The 21,849-nt window shown below is 52.8% G+C and overlaps 6 protein-coding genes across 6 annotated transcripts; 2 read left to right on the top strand and 4 right to left on the bottom strand.

Annotated features, from left to right (window-relative positions):
- Window positions 1-15: 15 nt before the first annotated feature.
- On the bottom strand, window positions 16-1,892 carry TRIVIDRAFT_82419 (uncharacterized protein; the record flags this gene model as incomplete). Its single annotated transcript, XM_014102243.1, has 5 exons — window positions 16-349; window positions 554-1,251; window positions 1,310-1,503; window positions 1,555-1,662; window positions 1,721-1,892. The coding sequence occupies 5 exons, from the start codon at window positions 1,764-1,766 to the stop codon at window positions 16-18; spliced, it is 1,380 nt and encodes a 459-aa protein (XP_013957718.1).
- Window positions 1,893-2,619: 727 nt separating this feature from the next.
- On the bottom strand, window positions 2,620-4,756 carry TRIVIDRAFT_82420 (uncharacterized protein; the record flags this gene model as incomplete). Its single annotated transcript, XM_014102242.1, has 5 exons — window positions 2,620-3,494; window positions 3,576-3,808; window positions 3,866-4,317; window positions 4,406-4,556; window positions 4,688-4,756. 5 exons carry the CDS (start codon window positions 4,754-4,756, stop codon window positions 2,810-2,812), a joined length of 1,590 nt encoding a protein of 529 aa, XP_013957717.1.
- Window positions 4,757-6,387: 1,631 nt separating this feature from the next.
- On the bottom strand, window positions 6,388-9,750 carry TRIVIDRAFT_36986 (uncharacterized protein; the record flags this gene model as incomplete). Its single annotated transcript, XM_014102241.1, has 8 exons — window positions 6,388-8,381; window positions 8,440-8,485; window positions 8,544-8,628; window positions 8,689-8,730; window positions 8,832-8,958; window positions 9,021-9,353; window positions 9,411-9,578; window positions 9,660-9,750. 8 exons carry the CDS (start codon window positions 9,748-9,750, stop codon window positions 6,388-6,390), a joined length of 2,886 nt encoding a protein of 961 aa, XP_013957716.1.
- Window positions 9,751-10,529: 779 nt separating this feature from the next.
- TRIVIDRAFT_55985 (uncharacterized protein) lies at window positions 10,530-11,791 on the top strand (the record flags this gene model as incomplete). Its single annotated transcript, XM_014102240.1, has 2 exons — window positions 10,530-10,619; window positions 10,685-11,791. 2 exons carry the CDS (start codon window positions 10,530-10,532, stop codon window positions 11,789-11,791), a joined length of 1,197 nt encoding a protein of 398 aa, XP_013957715.1.
- A 5,739-nt stretch (window positions 11,792-17,530) lies between these two features.
- Window positions 17,531-20,773, top strand: TRIVIDRAFT_36951 (uncharacterized protein; the record flags this gene model as incomplete). The annotated part of the gene is made up of 1 exon (XM_014102239.1): window positions 17,531-20,773. The coding sequence occupies one exon, from the start codon at window positions 17,531-17,533 to the stop codon at window positions 20,771-20,773; it is 3,243 nt and encodes a 1,080-aa protein (XP_013957714.1).
- A 517-nt stretch (window positions 20,774-21,290) lies between these two features.
- Window positions 21,291-21,743, bottom strand: TRIVIDRAFT_9072 (uncharacterized protein; the record flags this gene model as incomplete). Its single annotated transcript, XM_014101944.2, has 2 exons — window positions 21,291-21,341; window positions 21,420-21,743. Coding segments are annotated over 2 exons (375 nt in total), but the record flags the coding sequence as incomplete, so codon positions are not given.
- Between the last annotated feature and the right edge of the window lie 106 nt (window positions 21,744-21,849).

The following is a 21,849-nucleotide window of genomic DNA, read 5'->3' as shown; positions in this document are numbered from 1 at the left end:
ATCCTTCTATTCTAGTTAGAAATCCCACCGCGTACATTCTCGTGGCGGTGGCAACTCTGGCATTAGCCCATCAGCAAACTCTCCCGTCTGAGCAAAGGCAGCCCACTGGTTCTTCAATTGGTCGCTGTATTGTTCAATGGGTAGTTCCGTATCCTTGTTGTAACCTGGAGGCCCGTTGGGGAACCAAATCCGCGTCCATGTGCCGTCGAATGCCCGGATCCCGGGTAACTGACCCTGGTAAGTTACAGGTTTCCCCTTGAACATGGCAAGTCGCCCATCCATGGTTTTTGAGCTATAGCTTGCGATATCTGGGTGTTGTTTTGAGCTGCCTGGAGGGTAGGGATTATTGCTGGCAGCACCAGCGCCGGCCAGGGGAGGTTGCTGGGCTGCTGCAAAAGGATTGGCCTGGGAAGATGTGCCGTTTGTCTGATTTTGAGCAAAGGGGTTAGCAGTCGGCTGTTGCTGTTGTTGCTGTGGCTGTGGCTGTCCAAATGGGCTCGCATTGTTTTGCCCAAAGGTTTGGTTAGTCGGCGCTCCAAATGGTGACTGAGACTGAACAGGTTGTTGAGCAGGTTGCTGAGCAGGTTGTTGAGCAAACGGATTGCCAGCATTTTGGGCTGGAGATGCGAATGGATTGGCAGCAGGGGCTGATGGTTGTCCAAAAGGACTAGGGCTAGCGCCTGCCGCAGCGCCGAATGGGCTCGGCTTCTGTCCAAGCTGGGATGCCTGGCCAAATGTACTTCCTTGAGTCTGCGGTTGTCCAAATGGACTAGGTTGTGTGTTTGGCTGGGGCGTCTGACCAAAAGCCGGAGCACCGAATGGACTAGGCTTGGCTCCTAGCGCGGACGGTTGACCAAAGGCCGAGGCCGGTTGTGATGGTTGAGAGAAGGGAGAAGCCGCCTGCGTCGGCTGTCCAAATGTTGATGAAGGTTGAGATGGTTGGCCGAATACAGGTTGTGATGGTTGTCCAAAAGGGTTGGGCTTCTGTCCTAAAGCAGAGGGTTGGCCAAAGCCACTTATCGTGGGCGCCATCGCAGCAGTGCCGCCGCCGAATGGGTTCGCAGTATTAGACCTTTTTCCGACTTGAAACTCCCCAAACGGCGCGCCTTGGGTTCCCTCTCTGCATATATCCAGTCTGTTCGGATGCCTGTTCTCTGCTTCCACGACGAATCGTGCCGCCTCCGTCGGATTTCGCGCCGCGGCTTCCATCTGCTGCTTTGCATTTTGGTACAGTTGTTGTGCTTCATTAAGCTGAGCACACTTTTATTAGAATAACCATAGAAGTATATATAGGAATAATAACCCTTACAGCCTGTTGCTCATTCCCTGAGGCTTTGCCCATGAGATAATGAAGTCTGAGCTCTTCGAAGCTCTGTTCGCGAGGATACCCTCCAAAGAGCTGATCTGGAGCGTCTCGCCCCGGGGCATACGCAGAAAGAATCCATTGAGGCGCCTCGGTCGTCAAGTCCTTCTCAATAACTTCGGGGGTTATGCTGTATTTTGCTTTTTCTCGAGGTCAGCTCCATCAAGAACACTCGGCTGCGTGCATCTTACATAACGCGCCGTCACTCCCACCCGTGTTGGCTCCTCCCAAAGTTCCGAAGCGGTTCGCGGGCTGGTTGCGATTGCCACCGGCATTAGGGTGCTCGTAGCGACAGCTGTCTATCAAAGCGTTAGCATCTCTTGCAAGAGAATGATGAAGTGAGAAAGGTGAACCTACTGCCGAACTTGCAATAGCCCTGCTGGTAGAATCTGCACACCGCCATAGTAGGCAATCAGCGGAAGATGATGTTTGTAATATAGTCTCAGCAGCTATGCCATCGCGAAATATCGTCGTTTCAACGTCGTCTCACGATGGTGTCGCGAGAAAGAAAGAAGAAACACAGGCGTCTGGGCAATTGGAGGTTGACGATTAGATAGGCCGGAAAGATAAAAGCAAATGCCCGGCCAGCCTTGTGCAGCCTTGGGCGATTTAGTGGGCTCTCCAGCGCCTCCAGGCAGACGCTGGCCAATCACGTCCGCCATCGCCGTCCCATGTATAGGTACCTAGGTAGGTTGTCTCTTCTTTCTTTGAGACAGCAGGCATCAAGCTCATTTATAGGTACCTAGGAGGTGCCTCAGGCAGAGTTAGCAGAATTGAACCTCAGGCTTGCAAATGGGATGGAAAGCTTAAAGTCTCATTTCCAGTTAAAGTTGTAGGTAATAATCTTGGACTTGCAGATGTTATAGACTGGAAGTACCTCTCTTAGTAGCTTATAAGGAAAATACCTTGTTTACCCACGGCTTAAATGAATTCCATGCTTATAATCACATCAATAATATCCTTGCTGCATTATACTCTTATTCTTAATTGTCGTCAGGTAATAACATGACTTTCTTCATTCAATTCTTTCTCCATCTCATTTTTATTTGCGCTTTTCTACTCCTTTCTACTCCGTACTAAAGAATGCACATCCCAGGTCCAAAGACTGGATTCTATGGCATCCCTCAACATCGCCTAATGTCACCAGACAGCATTAATAGGTAGGCACTGTTAGCTACTCAGTGGCTATCCAGCATATCGCAAATCACGATTATGTGGCAGGTTTAATATAAAAAAAAATTATTGCTTTTTTATTTCGTATTTAATTTTTCAATCATTGTGCAGTTTATCAAGATTGCTCGTGAATATCCAGTGCCTCTTCCTTCATACTTTGTACATGGTCTCATTCTTACCTTTGGAATTCCAGTTTTGTCTTGTAGGTGCGAGCATTCTGCCTCGCTCACCATCTCTCCACCAACATCATAACGTACACGACGGAAGAGCAGCCTAAGCCTTTTCGGCCAACCTGAACTCAACAATAGGTCCCTTCTTGGCACTGGTGAAAATGTCCGCCAGCTGGAACTCCTCAGGACGGTGTCGGCCCCATTCCAGATCAGCGCGGCCCTCGCTGGGGTCAGCAACACCAACAGCTCTTCTCATGTCGTAGAGGTAAAAGGCTCGGGCGAGAGTCAGGGTCATTTCAACATAAGCCAAGCCCTTGCCGATGCATCCACGAGGTCCAATGCTAAAAGGGCAGAAAGCGCCCTGAGCCGCAGCAACGTCCTCGACAGTTGTGTTTCTCCTAGTGACGGGGTTGACAGCACCGTTGATCCATCGCTCAGGAGCATAAGTGAATGGCTGGGGGTAGTACGCCTCGTTGTGGTGGATGTTGTAGTGGGGGGTTCCGACAACAGTTCCGGCAGGGATGAACTGGCCGTCAATGGTGATACCGCCGGGCAAGACCTCACGAGGCAGGATACCGCCAACAGAGGGAGACATGCGCATGGCCTCATCGATACAGGCACGGAGATAGGTGCAAGAAGCAAGGGTGGCTCCCTGGACAATCTCCTCAACGTCGTTGAACTTGCCTCGGATTTCTTCAATAACCTTCTGCATAGCATGGGGGTTGCGGGTAAGGTAGAACAGGGTAGAGGCCATGGCAGTCGAGGTTGTGTCAGATCCGGCAATAATGCTGGTTATTTCATATCAGCATCGGTTCGTTATCGCGCATATGATATATAATATATAAATAGCATCTCCGGTGACGACTTACAGCAAATTGGATTCTCCCCACAGCTCGGGAGTGGAGAAGCCCTGGCCAGTCTCGGGATCACGAGCCTTGAGGAGGTAGTAGAAGAAGTCGCGGCGGTCAGTCTCCTCTCCAAGCTTGGTTCTCTCGGTCAGCTGGGCCTTGCTGTAGGCCATGTAGCGGGCACGTCCAGCGGCGAGCTTGGGGAACATCATCTTGTCCAACTTGAGCTTATCAACGATGGGCATGGTGCCGCACTTTTTTCCAACAGTCAGCATACTGCGTTCGCTCTTTTGGCAATTTGAATGACTTACAAGAAGATGTCTAGTAGTGGCAGCCTCAACCAGATCCAGAGCAAAGCGGTTGTCTGGGCTCTCCAGCATGTGGAACGCCTTGCCGTAGCTCAAATCACCAAGGATGTCCATGGCAAGGTAGTTGCACCAGTGGGCCATGTTTCGCGGCTGAGTCCAGCCCTTGGAATCGGTAGTACCATCCTGAAGGCCAATTTGCTCGCAGAAGATGCGCACGTTGTTGAGGATGTATCGCTGCATCTCCTTCATGGCACTCTCGGAGAAGGCGTGAGAGAGCACACGACGCTTGCGGGCGTGAACATCCTTGTCGCGAGTGTTGTGAGTGTTGGCGACGGGGTGGGCAAAGGAGTTGTAGAATTCTGCCTTGCGGACATTGGACTTGAAGCCATAGATGTCTTTCAGGGACTGGGTGGTGCTAAATGAGAGGGAGTTGGGGCCATAGCGAACGACCTTGCCTGTGAGCCAAACGTGTTAGCTACATGTACCTACGAATATTGGCATTTTCGCCATGGATCTTATCGAGTGCTGTGTCTTGCGACTTACCGTATTTTTGGTGCAGGCGCCAGAATTGAAGGTGGCGGTCGCCCTTCCAGGCGTGGTAGAGCTGGTAGCCGTCCGTGAGCTTGGCGATAAGGGGGCCGGGGTATTTCGCCAGAGGGTGGAAGAAGATGCGATAGACGACGAAGGAAAAGAGCTTGGTTTCGCGTTAGCACTGCCAGCTTCATCTTCTCGGCTCGGCTCTTCCAAAACCCTCCGTCTTGTATTTTCATCTCATCTCGTCTCATCCCAACTCATCTCATTTCCTCTCCCCGGTGAACAACTTACATAAAAGACTCCTGCGCCGAGCAGGAGCCCCAGCCATGCGACTGGGTGTTGATTGCTGAGCGACAGCATTTCTGCAAAAGTTCAAACCAGCCAAAGTCGCGTACAGAACTCTGCCCAGAAAGAAAGAATGACAGAAGGAGAAGAAGCAAGACCAAAAAACAGAGCGAAGAATAGCTACAAATAAAAAAAAAAGACCAATCCATTTCGACCCTCTACTTCCGCCCCTTCCTACCCGCAAGACCCCCCGTCCAACAGCGCATCAACTCGTCGACACTACATCATCGGCTTTCCACGGCACACAGCAAGCTCAAGCTTATCGATTACACAGCCATGGATGCTGTCGATGCTGGTTTTGCAGGCAAAGGCTGATGACATCGGTGGCCCAATCAGCCCTACTGGCGCTTAGGTTCGGCGGGGACGTTTAAGGTCTGACGCCCGAGTCTCTGGGGCCTGTGCGGGGGGGAGCCCAGCATTACTTCCCATTCGCTTTGAATTGCTCCGTGTGTAATTGGGGGCAGCTGTGGAGGAGCGCAGGGAGATCTAGATTCCCCTTGGCATCACTGCTTCCGGCTTTATTGGCTGGCCCAAGCTGGGTCGCGTCGTGGTCACGGGGACGGGGTTTCATGGAGAGTAACGGAGTTCGAGTACTGTACATGAATCGGTGAGATGAGAGGGCGGGAGCACGCAGACAAACAGAGTTACGCAGCTCTCCCTCATTGGTTCTGTACAGCATCACCAAGCTTACCTACCCGTATCTTAACCTTCAGCTTCACCGCGACACGTGGCTGCCCAAGCCGCGAATATCCAAATTCAAATTAAGTCTCCGGGCAATAGCCAACCACCCACGAAAAAGAACAAACGTCATCCTCTCCAACGATGCGGAGGAAAAAAAAAAAGCGATAAGCCTTTCCCCCTTCCATCCATCCATCCGTGCATAATCATACTCGTCACAATTGGCTCCGGAACAGTAAAAAAAAAAAAACACACCAAAGAGAAAAAAAAGTTAAAAATAAAAAACAGCTAAAGCGAAACGAGGGCCAGAGGCGATTGAAGCCGCGCCTTGGAATCAATTCCGCCCCGTTCCGCGCTCCCTGAATCAAGCACAGAAGCGTGTTTCCAGGGCAAAAAACGGATGCCGCCGGCACCCAAGATGCGAACTGCTCCTCGCTCCCCACTTTCTCGGACCGGAGAGGAGTGGAGCTTTTGCGGTTTGTGTCCACATATTCCAGGATCCGCATCAAGGTCTCAAGGGAGTGAGATATGGCATGATTACTCCGTGCTTCGCCTGTGAGGGGTAGTGATAGGCTACCTGCATGGAGAGATTAGTATTTGAGAGCCCGAAGGGAGATGTCGGAGACACCCCGCGGGAAATCAGAGTCTGTTCCACGGATCGAATCGGTTGATAACGTCAAATTGCGTGTCGAGGCACACCTACGAGTACTTGCCCGAATGAGAAAATAGTACTGGTTTGAAATCAAGAAAGAATTTGCAATTATTTTTACAACTACACAAGTTATATCACACAAGTATTTCCTCTCCAATCATTCATTAATCAATAACAGCCGTTTCCGTAGCAAAGTCCATTTTTCCCTTTTCCCCCGCTCCATCAAAAGCGAGAAGAAAAAAAAAGCCAAAATCAACCGCCCCATCACCGCCAAGTAACTCCGTCCAGACAAGCTTACAATCCCGCCGGTACCGAATTAGTTGTAGTAACGTGGTTCGTCAAAGACGTGGTATCGATGATCTCTCACGCCCTCTCCCCTAAACATGGCAGGATAGCGCCATCCTTCCGGCACATCCTCTTCCTCCACGCGATGATCCCGCTCTTCGGCCGACTGGGCTGCTAGCTCCTGGATCTCGGCATCTGAGCGTGGGATCACAAACTTCGCAGTCTGAAGCTCTGTGTCGGTAATTGTGCTACGGCTAACGCGAGCATAACCAACACGCTTGATGTTCTTGAACAAGATGTATTCGCACCATCGATCCCAGTCGGTTGGGTCAACGTCATGCATGCCAGATGTGTCGCTTACATAGGTGTTGTAGTTGCCCTCAAGCGGCTCTGTCACCAAGTAGCTGAGTAAGAATGCCGGCCGATCCGTTGAGCCCATAAGCTTCGCAAGGTACTCAGACTGAAGTCGGCGATCCTCCGGATCTTCTTCCTGGCCAGAGTGGAAAACGAATACGTCGACGAGTTGGCCGTAGACGTCCAAAGTAGCATGGATTGCTGGCGCCAGCTCACCCACTGGACTGGGCAGGAGGTGGTGCTTGGATTCCACGATAGGGAACTTGGACAGGAGCGCAGCGCCCCACGTGTGCTTGTTGGGGCCGGGACCATAGTCGACGTACATGCCTAGATCCTCGGCGAGGAACTGGGTGGTATCTCGGTTGCCCATGATGATGCGCTGCAGATCCGACTCCAGAAGACCAATAACATCGACTTCCATCTCCTTAATCAGATCACGCATGCGATACTCAGAAGACCACATGTCGTTATCAAGAGAAAAGTGAATCGTCCAGATGCCTGCCGTCAGGATCCGATCTTCAGGATGGTAAGGCTTATAATCATTGGTAGGGAACCGCCTGAAGGCTGCACACATGAACAAGATGTTGACAATGATGGTTGACAACCCAAAGTATTTCTTATGCTGTGAAGGCGACGGGCGGCGAGCAGGTTGGTGTCGTGGCCGCGACGAGTTGAAATCATGCACACCGGCAGCAATCATCAGCATTGTAGTAAGCATGACCCAATCGGTGTGCTCACGAACCAGTGGGCCACCAGGGACAAAGGCGTAGGCAACAACCCATACATGGAACAGCACCAGGAAGTTGTATAACAAGAAGCCCAGGCCAAATGTCACCGCCGGGTCCTTCTTTGCGGCATTGGTGATAAGGGGCACAGAGACCGCCATGAGGTATGCCGCCAGACCGAGACCACCGTAGTAACCGAACCAATGAGTGAAGAAAGTCAAGATCGTAGCACTGACGAATCCCACCGCGTACTGGGCCCAGCTTCCCGCAAGGCCTGGCCTGTTGATGCCCAAGAAAATGCCCACAGACATGGCAGCGACTGTAAACCAGCCATGGGTGGAGAAATAGGGTCCTCGGATCGGATAGCCCTCCCATACCCAGAGAATCATGGTGCTCGTGTCGGACAACAATGAATGCAAGCCGAAGAACAAGCCACCAATGCCAAAAGCAGCAAGAACGTTTGAGCCTTGCTGCTTTGGCTCATCTGACAAAGAGCCGCCGGTGAGAGGACCCTTTCTGGTAAATCGAAGAGCAGCTAGGATGCCGAGCACGAGTCCGATGCCGTTCCATCCGCCATTGGCGGCATGCATAATAGGCCAGATAGGGTTGTTTGTCGTCCAGGCAAACTTCAGTGTAGCCGATAGAATCAGGCCAATCATCCATCCAAGCAGCTTGGTCTCCAGTCGGACATTATGAACTGAGTCTGCGTGCAGAGAGCTGGCCCAACCAAGACAGGAAAGCCCAACGCCGAGGCCAACTGTGCATAGACGAAGGACCGGGTCGAGAACGAGATATGCAGCAACTCCGCTGAGCGACAAAAGGTGAACCAGTCGCAGATTGCTCACAACAAAAGATCGGAAGAGTCCAATTCCTAAAAGTGATGGCGCAACAGTCACCATGACGAAAGCCTCGAAGCCAGAAATACCCATGTGCCAGAGCGGGAAGTCTGATGCATGTCAGAGCAGGGGTCTCATAAAAAAAAGGTAAAGAAATGGGAATCTTACACCACACGACAAGGCCAAGACTGGTAAGCATCGACCAGAAGACAAACTGCAACGAGTTAGTATGCATAGAGTTGAGCATAAGAATACGCGTTTAGGCAACTGACCCCATGGTAAACGCTGGCAGCAGTGTCCAGGGCGTCGGCAGTGGTAAATCGGATGGAGAAAAAGCCACCTGTAATCTGCTCTTTTCTAACATCGCCCACTTGTAAGCGACTGCAAGGTTAAGCGCTTAGACATGGATGAACTTACTCCTTCTCCAAAACTGCAGATGGGACCGAAGAATAGTTTTCACTGTCGAAGAAAAGAGGCTTATTAGAGGTGTTCTCGGAGAATAGTTACATTGGACACGAGTTGATAAGACAAGTTTCTATCTGGGAAGCCATTGCACGTACCCCTTGCTGATTCCCTTGACATCCTTTACCGAAATCTCAAATGTATTAAAATCGAGGGCGGTAACTGCATCGAAGGCCACATCGAAAAGAATCAATGCCCATTCAAAAAAGGCATACGTCGTATAAGCTAGATTATCGTTAGACCCAGTCCGGCGTCTGCCAATTAATGAATTGGAGAGGGGGAAATACCTCCAGCTACACGGTGCACCTTGTGTTGGATGAAGAAATATATTAGAGGAACCAGAGTTCCAAAGAAGAGGCCTGCCAAGCGCTTGCGCCACATGATAGCGGAGGGGTTCGGCGGGCTCAATGCAATGCAGCCCGTTGTCCACGGCAGAGTGCAAACGATGTATGAGATCATGAGAATATCGTGCCAATCGTGATCGTCCGTAGATGTGATGTACGTCCAGCCACCACAAGTCAAGGTCCGCAAAAGACCCATGGAGGCGACGAAGCCCGGGAGCTTGGAACCTGACCTACGAGTCAAAATGTACCATAGGCCAACGAGCGCAAAACGGGGGCCTGTCGTGCGAAATCAAGTCAGCTTCCCCTCGCACAATGGTCGTCGGTCGCCTCTACCTGATGTGATTGCAATAAAGATCATGAAAAATGAGCGCTCCGGGTATCGGTCCCCGATCGTCGCAGAGACAGATGGGAACCACTCATCCGGGTATCCGTAGAATTCATTCTGTACAATCTTGTGGTAATGCAGAGAAACGCCGACTATCAGTGCACTGAGGAATGCAGCTGCGACAGGTTAGCAAGCAAAGGCATCACCTCGGCCTCTGGGTTGCGCAAATGGCGATTTCCAAGCTCATGGCGACTTACTATAAGCTACAGCCGTATGCGCCCAGCTAACCCACTGTCCATTAAAGCTGAGGACAACGCCGCCGTCCTTGTCCTTGTATCTCGACGCCATCGCGACAAAAGAAAGAAACGCAGGTCGCAATCAAAAGAGCGTCCGGAGCATCCGGAAATAAGGACTGGGAGAGTTGAACGAGGGGAGGTTTGAAATCATAAGAGACTGGATTTTTAGTCGCCCGTGCCGAGGGCCTTTCGCGATCGTGTCAACAGGCGACTTGCCCCCCTGTGCCCTGCCGTCTGTGGGGATGACAAGGATTGGATGGGCAGAACACGTCTCGGCGCGAGCTTTTTGTGGTTGAAACCAAAATTAAATGTCGCCCACAGCTTGTCAATACACAGCCTACTAGTCCGTTTTCAGCTGTGACGACAAAACTCCCCAGGCCGCCTGCAGTGACAAACGACATTGCGCATGCAGGTCAGCTTTGCCGCAGCCGTTGCAATGACTGGCATGATCGATTGGATTTGCAGTGTTTGATTGAGCTAAATTAAGACCGATAAATAGCAAGAGAATTCCTGAAAATGCACAGCATCCGTCGTATTCTCGTCGACACATGCTCGGACAGTTTCACATCGATTCTCCGAAAATGGACTAGTCGCTGTGCGGCTCTCGGGTTGATCTCGTACAGGACTAACAACCTATGCTAGTAAGCTTGATGACGGAAGGCAGCGAAAGCCCCGCCAAAATTTCAAAGGCCCGCTAGATAGACAGGTTCAAACAGGCTCCACTAAAATTTCTGGCAGCCTCATGAAAACTTCGGCAAACGCCAGCTTCAGCCTTTGCGAGGACAGAACGCAAGAGCCAAGCGCAGCCACCTTGGGAGAAGTCTTTTCGACATGGCTGGAGTCGCAGACAAGGCGAGATTTTATCTCGAGCGCTCGGTCCCCCAGCTGCGAGAATGGGAGGAGAAATCGATATTTTCAAAGGTGGGAGAGCAATTCCTCGGAAAGGTTCCAGCAAGGAACAGAACCTGGCTAACGTTACGAATCAGGATGAGATTCGCTCAATCGTCCAAAAACGAAACGATTTCGAACACAGAGTGCTCTCCCCAGGCAACACGCCGTCCGAATGGTCGTCCTACGCCCAGTGGGAGCAGTCGGTCGAGTCTCTCCGCTCCAAGCGCTGCCAGAGACTGAAACTCCGCAACCTCAATTCCGCCCATGCCGGCCAGACTCGCGTGCTGTCAATCTACGATAGGAGTGTCATGAAACACCCTGCATGCGGTGCGCTATGGCGTGAATATCTCGCGTACATGGCCAAGGTCAAGGCGGCGAAGCGCTGGCGGAAAACCATGATCAGGGCCCTTCGAATGATGCCCAAGGATCCCGAGATGTGGGTGGTGGCGGCCAATCGATTCGCAAGCGACGGAGACATGGCGGCTGCGAGGAACTGCTTCATGAGAGGCTGTCGGTTCTGCTCTTCGGACTGCACGCTGTGGCTCGAGTACGCAAGGTGCGAGATGAAGTGGTTGGACAAGATGGAGAAGAAAAAGGCCAAGGGTGAAAAGGTACCAGCGCCTCGTCCAGCAAATGATGATGACGACCTTCTTCTGCTTGGCGACAGTGACGACGAGGACGAAGATAATGACCTGTCTCTTCCGGAGCCGTCGAAAGCACAGGGCAACGTCATCGACAAAGAGACGACGCAGGAGCTTCGATCAAATCCCGCCATGGACGGTGCTATTCCAATGGCCATATTCGATATATCGCGGAGGCAGCCGTTTTTCAAGGCCGAGGTTGCGGAACAGTTCTACTTCATGTTCGCTTCCTTTGGCAAGCTCTCAGTCCAGCCAAGGATATCTCAGCACGTGCTGGATGCTCTCGACGAGCAATTCCCCAACGACCCATCTACTTGCAACTGCCATATCCGACAACCGCTTTTGGGCGTTTCACCACACACAGCAGAGTTCCCTCGAAGCCTGGGGGTGGTTCTGCAGCGGCTAGGATCATACTTGGCGACGACCACAAACAAGGCTGCATTGGAGAAGAAGACTATTGCCTGGATAGATACGTATCTGCAGTTGGAAGACTTGGACCAGGCTCTTAGAACGGTGCTGGAGCAGACTAAGGAGAAATTGGGAGGGGTGGCGGCGGCTTAGACTAGTACCTGTACATAATAATGCTACCCTGTATGTTTTGCTGTTTTTACAAAGTATCTTGCGATGGCTTTTGAGGGAGTTTCCATTGTAGGGTGGCTTTATGGCAATCCACATGTTTATGGAATTTCCATGCCTTTTACGGGCTTGATAATGTTTTCTTGGTCAGCAAAGACGCCGCGCGTCACTCTGAGAAGACGAATTTCTATGCCAGTGCTCCGTATAAGCCGAGGTATGGTGGCCCAGGCTTACAGGTAGTATTTTCAAACTGGTGCCAGCCACGACGCAGAATCCCAGGCATTGGGCAGCTTACAAGCACAGGAATTGCACGCAAAAAAGCACGTGTTCAAGCCATTTCTTATCCGAATGGTGATGCTACCCCTAGCCCAGGTGATACATCGTATTCGCAGGCAATGGCCAGAGCCACTTGTGAGCCACTTGTCAGGTAGCCACACGAGGAGCAATGGCGCCTCTTGGTGCGTGGGCTAGCCCTGGACAAGCATTAGTTCCCGTGCACACCACACTCGTGCCGTAAGAGTTTAAGATGGGATGGGAAGCCCAGGAGATTTTGTCTGGGAGAGAATAGGTTGCCCCCTAAGGACTTTGATCATGGAATGCCCATGTAATGAACAAATGGAGGCGTGTTTTTTTTTCGGTGGCCACAACGGTGCGAATACGCAACAACGCATTTGCGGACGATCTGGTGTTTTTCATTGGCCCATCACAAGTGGTGCAGTCTGTGGCTGTATGTAAGAGGGATGAATGGATGATTACACTGCCCCATCGAGACAGATTTGCCGGTATTACGAAAGTCGCTCTTTAGAACCTTCCCAACTAGAACGCTCGCTTCCACTGCCTGTCCGGAGCAGCGATCTGTCAGGGCAAAATTGGTAGATGTCGCACATTCCGTTGCAGATTCTAAAGTGCAGTGAGACTCTACTGTAAGATTGTCAAGAACGGCGAGGTCCGCGTCGGCCAAGGCCCAAGGGCCTGCTTGAAGAACCTTTGGAAAGAACCTTTGGACGGTGTTGGTGGCATGCGGGGGCTTGTGCGATTGGACACTTATCCTTGACCGTCTCTTTCGACAATGGGCGAATTGTCGGGCTTGCAGACGCGTGCCTAGTGCAAGAATTGGTCGGCACATTTGGTGACAGGACTGTCGTGGTGCCTTGGATTGGATGATACTCGACGCCTCCGCTGATAGTCAAGTGCCTCTTGCCGGGTTTCTTTCGCCAGGGTTCGGGGATGCTAACTACCTGTACAAGTATGTTGCAGCATTCGGTTCCAAGCAGTGCTCCTCGTGAATCGCCAGCCAGAGGATACAAACGGCGGATTGGCTGTGAGCGCGGCACAAAGCGAGGCGTCGCGGAGGTAATCTCGGCTGGTTGTATGTAGCAACAGACTTGGAGCATCAAAGCGCTCGCGGGACTCCTTCTTAGCGCCGGGATGGGGGTCTTTGGTCTCCATCTATACTTTCCGCCCTGGAGCAGCTCGCAGAGAGGTTGCATAAAAAACTCAGAAAAGAGAGCACAGGCTGTGAGTTAGATCCATGACGAAATCAGCCTGTTGTTTCATACCAGCGTTCTGAGATGTCACCGCATTATGCAGCATCTCTTGTCCTGTCTTTGCCGGCGCACTCGAAACTCGTTCCGTTGGTTGTAGCGCATCTTGAAATCGGGTGGAAAAGCACCGAATGCTATAGCTCAGCTCAGGTAACATGGCGCAGCGTCGGCGAGATAAAGCTCACAGTTAAAGCCAACACCACCCCAGCCTTCTAATACCTCGTCTTGCACTTCCTTCTTTTTTTCATTGCTTCTTTTGATTAAGTGGGTGGCAAGAGAGCGGAATGACGGGAGCGTGGCTAGGCCCAGCCCAGGCCACGCATGATGGCACACAACTTAGTAGCTCAACCCCCAAACGGCCGCCGTGCAAAAAGGAGGGGAAAACCTGGGTCGGACAGAGCGATTGAATAGAACCAAGATGGAGGTGAAATAAAAGGTCTGCGTTATGCGCGGTAAGCGATTGGTAGCCGGTTTGCCACTCGCTCTCTGGGCCACGATTAAAGCGCGTTTTGTGACGGAACATCAACTTACTGTTGCTTGATTCGCACAGACAGCCGTCAAGCTGTGATCAGCAAACGGTGCTCCCACAGACGCACACTAAAGCGGCGGGCTCACGAGAACAGCCGGAGCAAGTCTGCCATTATCCGCACGCTTGTCAAACATGGCCCATGCCGTTTGGCCAATTTTCCTTTTTATTTCCTCGTTTTTCCTCTATTTCTTACAGGGAAGGGGGATGGTGCGTCAAGCCAGGCAGGCGGTTGGTGGTGTTCGGTTGGGCGGTCCATCCAAGTACTCGTACATGATACGTGCTGGGCTTGTGGGGGTGAAGGACCGCGTGAGGAGATTCAGTTGACGGGCTCCAGGGGAGAAAAATGAGCGAATATAGTGAGGCGACCTGCTCCCCCTTTGGGCTGCGGAGCGCTGCCACCGCAAACGAGCTGCTTAGGGGCAAAATAAGATTTTAAAGAGACCTGCCCTTTGTCTTCCTGGATCTCGCGGCGGGACGTGGATGACGAAGGAACTCCAAGTGAGGACGCTGCTGATGGTATCAGTGGCGGCGGGCGGGTTTGTCGCTGGCAGCGGAGAATTTAATTGTGTGCCAGCTTTATGCGCTGAGTTCAGGTTGTGTTGTAGGTACCGTTGACCTGTAGCTGTAGCCGTAGCTGGAGCTAATGGCATGGCCCAGGTCCGAGGCAGGTACCAGATTGTAGGCAGGTTATTAGGCCTTCTGCCTCTCTCACCCATAACTACCCCCCCTTCCCCCGTTCCTCGCCGGCTTTCCTCCCATTTCAATCTTTTCATGATCTCTTCTCCCCTCCTCCCGGCCCTATCCAGGTCGATTTCGATGCCATTTTCTTTGCGCGTTGCCGTGCGTGGCTCGTCTTTGCTTTCACGGGCTCACTTACATGGCTAGGATCTGATTACCTCACCCAGCGCTGTGTGGAGGACCCCCCACGACTGGTGTCAATCGGGAAGAGCACAGCAGCCAGCGAAATACTCAGCACAGAGGCGGCGGCAGGTCGCCAACGGCAAAGGAAAAGGGCGACAGGCGTTCGTCAAGGCCCGGATTCGCCCCTGGAAAAGCACGACGGCCAGCCAAAAATGAAAACATCACGATGCGAGAACCGGTCATGTCGGAGGGGCCGCTGAGAGACTCGACCATGGCCCAGCGGCGCTGCCATCAGAGTGCGCTGTGACAGGGGTGGCTGACCCTGTGGAGACTGGACAGCGGCATCAAACGGTGTCACAAGGCGACACGACGACCCCAGGATTCGTGCCATCCCAGTCGACTCGGAGCAGGCTGGCGCCATGCCCACTCTCTCATGCTGGATTTGCTCAGCTTCGATGCCGCTGCGAGGCCTTAGCGGCTGCAAAACGCAAATTGGAATTGCCTGGAGCACCTGGAGCGAAGCGAGCGTCTAAGCCAAACAAAACCAACTGGACAAGCCCAAGCCTGGCTCGTGGCTTGTGGTGGGGCTGCCCTGGGCACCTATTTTGGTCAGCCTGCAGGCGATTCCTATCAACAAGTAACACCGAAGAAGCTGAGTCGGTTGAGAGGCGATGCGGCATCCATTGGCTCGGCACACTGGACAGGAGCTTGGCCCGGAATTGGATGTGGTTTTTGGATTTCAAGGCGCGCGCGGTCGCTCGCTACTCTGCGTGGCAAGGAAATCCCCAGAGCCACGTTGGCGCCACATTGACGCCAGTACCGCTGCGGTTGGAGCTGCAGCAAATGAGCCAAAGCAATAGTGCAGCCAGGAGTCGAGCTTAATCCGCTTCAACACACCCGCATGGGCAGGATTGGGGATATGATGTCGACTTTGTGACAAGGAGAAGTGGCTGGATTCCGCAACCACATGTTTCTGACTTGTCTTATCTCAAACCGGGCCTGGCCAGGGGGGAAGCATTTCTTCATGCACTTATTGGAGCCAGAGTGGTCTTCGAAAAGCGTGCGCCCCGAAGGAATCGCTTGCTCGACAGAATGTGCTTTACCACTGGATTTAGTCCCTTTGGCTGATGTTAGCATTGCGTCGCAGCATGCTTATGGTCAGCGCCTGTTTGATGCTCCTTCGCGGACTTGAAAGGTGGATGCACCGAAACCCAGGCTATTGAACCCTCCAATCGCTGTCACAAAGCAAGGGAAGAAGACATTGGCGGGAAAGGGCGCCATATTGCCTGTGGAAGCCAAGAATGCAATGGTCGTCGGGGTGCTCCAAAGGCATTAGCTTTCGATGCGGCTGTTTGAGAATTGACCACAGCAACTGCATTGCTATACTTGTGGTGACGACATCTTCATTCACTTCACAAGTACACTCTGCACCAACGGAAGAAAAAGAAGAGAAAACCCCTGTTGCCTGTTGCTTCGTCGATCCAACAATCCGTTGAGTGGTGCTTGCGACGTAAGTATTCGCTTTTGGCTAGCCCTTGGTCTGAATTTCTTCTTGAAGGTCTCATTCAAAACCAACAACAAAGTACCTGTTTTCTCAAACGGGTCACTTCAACACGGCCTAATCCCATCTGGTTGCAAAATAGGAAACTGATAGCGGCTTCGCCGATGCTGTTAGTGGTACAGCTGCGGAAACAGCTTTTTTGCTAATACGGAGAGCGACTGCTGCTATCGCGACACTAACGCAACGCGTCCATTGGCTGGCGACCCACTTGGCTTATTCGCGGCAGTCAGCGCTAATCCACAACGGGCTAGCGATCTCAGGAAGGGAGCATTTCACATCGGCCTGAAACTAATCTGCCAATCCAGCGAGGAACTCGCAGTCATCCACCTCAACGCGCCTTAGGTAAGACCTGGCTCTCCATTCACTTCACGTTGCCTGCACCTCCTTGCCTTCTGCTGCCCCCCAGGCGACATACCGAGTTGTCTCTATCGCATCGCGACGGCTAGCGATCGCTTCTGCCCCGAGCTGTCGATAGTCAGGGCGCTGCGTGGGTGCCGCCGAGGTGGCTCTTTGTTACTGCATCAGCGCCGATCCGACGCCTGCACCGAAAATTTCTCCTCCAGTCCAGCACGCGCTCGCTGCCCCTGCGCTACAATCCACTGGAACTGGTGGCCATAATTTTACAGGCTGGACGGGTGTACCGGTACTTCGACACGCCCAGCTCGCGGCGGCTGACCTACCCAGCGCAAAGTATCCATACACGAGCGCCGCTATTTGTCTCCTAATCTCCTGCGCCGAGTAGCAGCCATTGGACACCCTCGGACCCGTCGCGGGTATCACTAGGTACGTCCGTTTGCTAGCGTCTGCCGCCGTCCCGTGAGGTACCTCGATTAGAGGTGGCTCCCCCTCTCGAGTCCCTGGGTGTCTGGGTGTCTGCCGGCTTCAGCGCCTGCTGCGCCGCTCCCAGCACGCAGGTGGCCCAACAGCCTGCCTGGCCAGCCTGCTATGGCTAGTGCTACCTGCCCAGCGCCCACCCGAAGCCCCCCCAGCCAGCGCTCTTTGTCTGGCTGTCTGCCTTTCCCACCCGACACCACACGCACACACACACATACACATACATTCTCTCCGCCAACCCGCGACGCGACTCAACGTTGTCGTCCATCAAACCACCCACTGTGCCGTGTTACGGCCCCGTCTCCATCCATCCCTGCGCCCATCAATGGGCTCTTGGCCGCCGTGCCTGCTGATTTCGCTGACGTCGCCGCGCACAGCTTGTCGGGCTCATCGCCATGAGCACCTGGATGAACGACGCAGTCCCGAACCACAATGGCAACGGCTTCCCACACATGAATGACCCCAGCGCTGCCAGTGCCATGATGGACCCTTCCGCCTTCATGGCCAACCAGGCCCAGTTCAATCCGGCCGCCCAGTTTTCCAATCAACAGCAGATGGCCCTGCAGAACGGCCCGATGCGCCACGCCTCGCCCGCCGGCTACCAGGCGTCCCAGGTCTACCAGACCAATTCTGTCATTCCATCAAAGCGGCCGCGGCCCCGTGAGGATTCCATCTCCGGCTCTCCCAGGCAGAATCCGGGCATGCTCCCGACGTCGCGCTCCGAAACGCCGCAGCAGCAGAGCTTTCCCGGCTTCCAGCCTGGCGCCATGCCGCAGCAGAATGCTGGCCAGTTCTCCCACCTCCAAACCAACGGCTCGGCCAACGCAAGCCCCTCACCCATCATGGGGAACCAAATGCGCCCAGGTAGTGTCCCCCAGAGGGTGGCGACGGCCTCGCCTCACCCGTTTTCCCCGGGCGCCCAGCAGTTTACTTCTCAGACGTCGCCCATCACCTCTGAGCATGGCACGCCCCAGCCGAATCCCTACATGCAAAACATGCCTCAAGGCTACAACCCAGCCTTCGCGCAGTCCCCATCGAATCCGCGCCCATCTTCAAATCCAAATGCGATGGCGGGCAATCCCATGATGGCCCAGCAAATGGGTCAGATGGGACAACCCATGGGCCAGATGCCGGCTGCCATGTATGCTCAGTTGCAGCAGCAGCAGCAAATTCAACAGCAACAACAACAACAGCAACAGCAGCAGCAGCAGCAGCATCAAACCCAGGCTCAACAACAGCAGCAACAGCAACAGCGACCCCAGACGTTGACTGAAGGGCAGAAAATGGCGGCGTATCAGATGCGGCTCCAACAGCAACTCCAAGGTAACATGCAAATGCAGGCTCAGATGCAGGCGGCTCAGGGTATGGGCCGCGGAATGATGGCGAAACAGCCGCAGATGCCCGGTGTACCAAATGGCCAGATGCCCCAAGGACCGATGCGACCTCAACACCGACCTACTGGTAGCATTAACGGAGAGCAGTTCATGAAGAATTTAACGGGACTTATGAATGCCAAAGGTCTCCCGTTGGATCCAAATCCCATGATTGGAGACCGGCTCGTCAATTTGATGATTCTGTTCCAAGCCGTACAGCAAAAAGGCGGTTCGAAGTCGGTGACTGTTGCGAATGGCTGGGGTCATGTCGCTCAGGCCATGGGGCTTCCGGCGCAACAACCCAACGTTCCTTTTTCGCTCAAGCAGATTTATGAGCGTAACCTGTCCAAATTCGAGGAAGTATGGATAGCGCAGCAGAAGCAGAGAATGATGCAGCAGCAACAAGCGAATCTCGCCAGCCAAGTCACGCCGCAAAAACAGGCGCCGCCGGCCCAGCAGATGAATCAGGGCCAAATGCAGCCGGTGCAACAACAACAGCCGCAGCCGCAGCCGCAGCAGCAGCCGCAGCAGCAGCAGCAGCAACCACCACCCCAGCCTCATGTACAGCAGCATACTCCTGTGAAGTCTGGTCAGCCTTCCGTCAATGGCTTTTCCACTCCGCAAACTCCACAGCAGCTTCAGCAACCGAATACTCTACCTGGCCACAATAGAAACAGTTTATCGCGCAGCATTGATCCAGCTGGACCGAACGACTTCTCAATACCATCGCCAGCTCACTCGCGGGCTGGAAGTATGCTCATGGGGCCAGCCGACGGCAGACCGGTTGGTGTGATGAATGCTGAGCAGCAAATGCCCCGACCTCCCCAGAAATCAGATAGCTACAACCCTTGCGCGCGAGAACTTTCTACGTATGGTGGTGTCGACCTCCACGCGGCGAATCTGCTAGGCGCAGAGCTGGAGCGGTGGAAGCCAACTGTCCCCCCAGTAAACGACCTCGGTAACATTGATATAGCTGCGCTGACGCGTAGCCTGCAAAGTGGCATACACGGAGAAGTTCGCCTTGCTCTGGACACGCTTGCGACAGTATCCCATTCGCCGAACCAGGCACATTTTTTGCAGCTGCGATACTGCGATGACTTGGTGGACGCGCTCATTGACTGTGCAGAGGAGCAGCTCGAGCTACTAACTGAGCATACGGCGGAAGTATCCGACGATATCCAACTCACTCCGTACGAAGAGGTTGTCAGATCGTGCCGGATTGAACGATGGGCAATTCGCGATGTTCCCGCTTTCGGCACTGACGAGTATGAACTTGACCGAGCCGTTGATCGATTAGTGTGCATCTCGACCATTTTACGAAATGTCTCTTTCCCGGGCGAGCAGAACGACAACCACAATATGCTCGCTGATGAGTCCGTCATCAAATTTCTCTGCACTGCCATCCGGTATCTGGGCACAAGGACAATGCTTCTCCGAACTCATAATAATACTCTTGACTTCATGAAGGATGTGGTTGTCCTCCTTTCTAACATTGCCAGTTCAGTCGAAATACCCGGCCGAGAACAGGCATTATGTCTTTTGCAGTTCTTGCTGTCATTTGCTCCGGTTCCCAGTCCTGTATTGACCAATGACACGCTTTTCTTCACCAATTATGATCCAAGCGTTCATACCTATCTCCCCCACGCTGTCGATGCCTTGGCAAAACTTCTTGCTCGTGACGAGCCCAACAGAGGCCATTACAAAAACCTCTTCGCTTTTGATGCCGCCAACGCTACACCACACGAGCTTCTTACTCGAACATTTGCACTAGCAATCTCACCAATTCCAGACAAGGTTAGGGAACGTGATCGACCAACAACTTTCCCCTCACTCGTGGAAGTCCGGAAGCCATACTTGATGCAAGGCCTATTGTCGGCAGAAATTCTCGCTTCTCTAGCCCCCGGTGCTGAGTCAAGTCTTGTAAGGAGCTGGCTGAATGCGGGTAACGGCCTGGCGAACAACCTATTCCGTCTCAGCCAAGAGCTGAGTCGCCTGTACGAACAGCCACAAACCTTTGGTCGTGGAGCAGGACGAGCTCCACCAAGGAAAGACCCTGAGCTTGTGTACATCTCTGTCCTTGCAATTGCATTGCTCAGGCGATTGGTGGAAAAGTCGAGAGACCCGAATAACCCAGCCTTTTCGGCTGCCGGAGCCTTCTTGCCGACTGGGGAGACGTTATTGGAGGCTTTATCTATGCATAGTCCTGAGTGGTCAAAGGAGGGCTTGCTGCAGCATTTGTCAACAATCACAACTCTGGCAGGCTAAGTCCTGAGTTTGAACGTTTTAATGTTTTTTTTTTTCTTCTTCTTGGAAAGGTCTAAAATATGAGCATTTTTGCGGGGTAAGGCGTCCCGTTGTTAAAACGAAAAGAAAGAAAAATCAGGAGGGGGAAGGCTGAGGGAGGTTGCGTTCAGGGTTCACAGTTGACAATGTCGACAATGATCAAACGTGTAAATGTTATGTCTGGGGTTGATAATGTTTGTTTTAAGCCATCCGTCACAAATGCGATGGTGCATAGGTGTTCAATATCAGCGGGTTTTGGAAAGGCGGAATTCTCGCGGACTCATCGCGGCGTCTGTGTACATAGGAGTAGGGTTGTTACATACACTGATACCTCTTTTTTGGCGGCCTGGATTATTCGTTTATTGAATTGTTGTACATATATATGTTGAGTCATAAAATGCGGCACATCTTACAAGTGAGCGTTAAGCTCGGGTCATCTCTTGCCAATGCTCACCATCCCAGCCTCAGAAGTTCGCTTCTTCCTACTCTTTACACAGGTTTAGAAACCACGCTCAAGCAGCCATCCCCTAGCCTTATCGAAATGGTCACCCTAGGACAGAGAAACGGATTGTTAGCATCTTTGCGATCCGACTCTGATTGCAAATAAGAGAGGCACAGCCATTGTTACCTTTAATTCTATGTGTTGTGTTGTTGGGTTGATCCGCGCATCCTCTCTAGCAATATTAAGGCCTCCAACTAGATCCTCTAATAGCCGTACTCGATCTCCGTCGACCTTCTTAATCAAAATCACTTGGCGAGTGCCGCCTGACTGCCACCTCCGGTATATGGGCAGCTGGACAGAAGGTGTGCGGCGCACTATATAACCAAGGCTGACAAGCTCCTCTGGCGTTTTGGCTGGCGGAGGTACGGGAGCGCGATTCAATTGACGCAGGTGCGGAGGAACCTTTTGTTTCTGGTTGGGGTTTTGTCGAGACGAGGGCTTGGTCGAGATGGATGCTGCTTGGGTGGTGGAAAGGAAAGCGGTTCTTGATGCGAAGGAGTTGATTTGTGTTTGTACTGCAGGTCGATAGAGGCCCGCGCTCCTCAAAGGGAGAGCT

Source organism: Trichoderma virens (assembly GCF_000170995.1).
Source record: "Trichoderma virens Gv29-8 chromosome Unknown TRIVIscaffold_5, whole genome shotgun sequence".
NCBI lineage: Eukaryota > Fungi > Ascomycota > Sordariomycetes > Hypocreales > Hypocreaceae > Trichoderma > Trichoderma virens.
The sequence above is the reverse complement of the archived record's forward strand: the minus strand, read 5'-3'. Positions and strand labels throughout refer to the sequence as shown.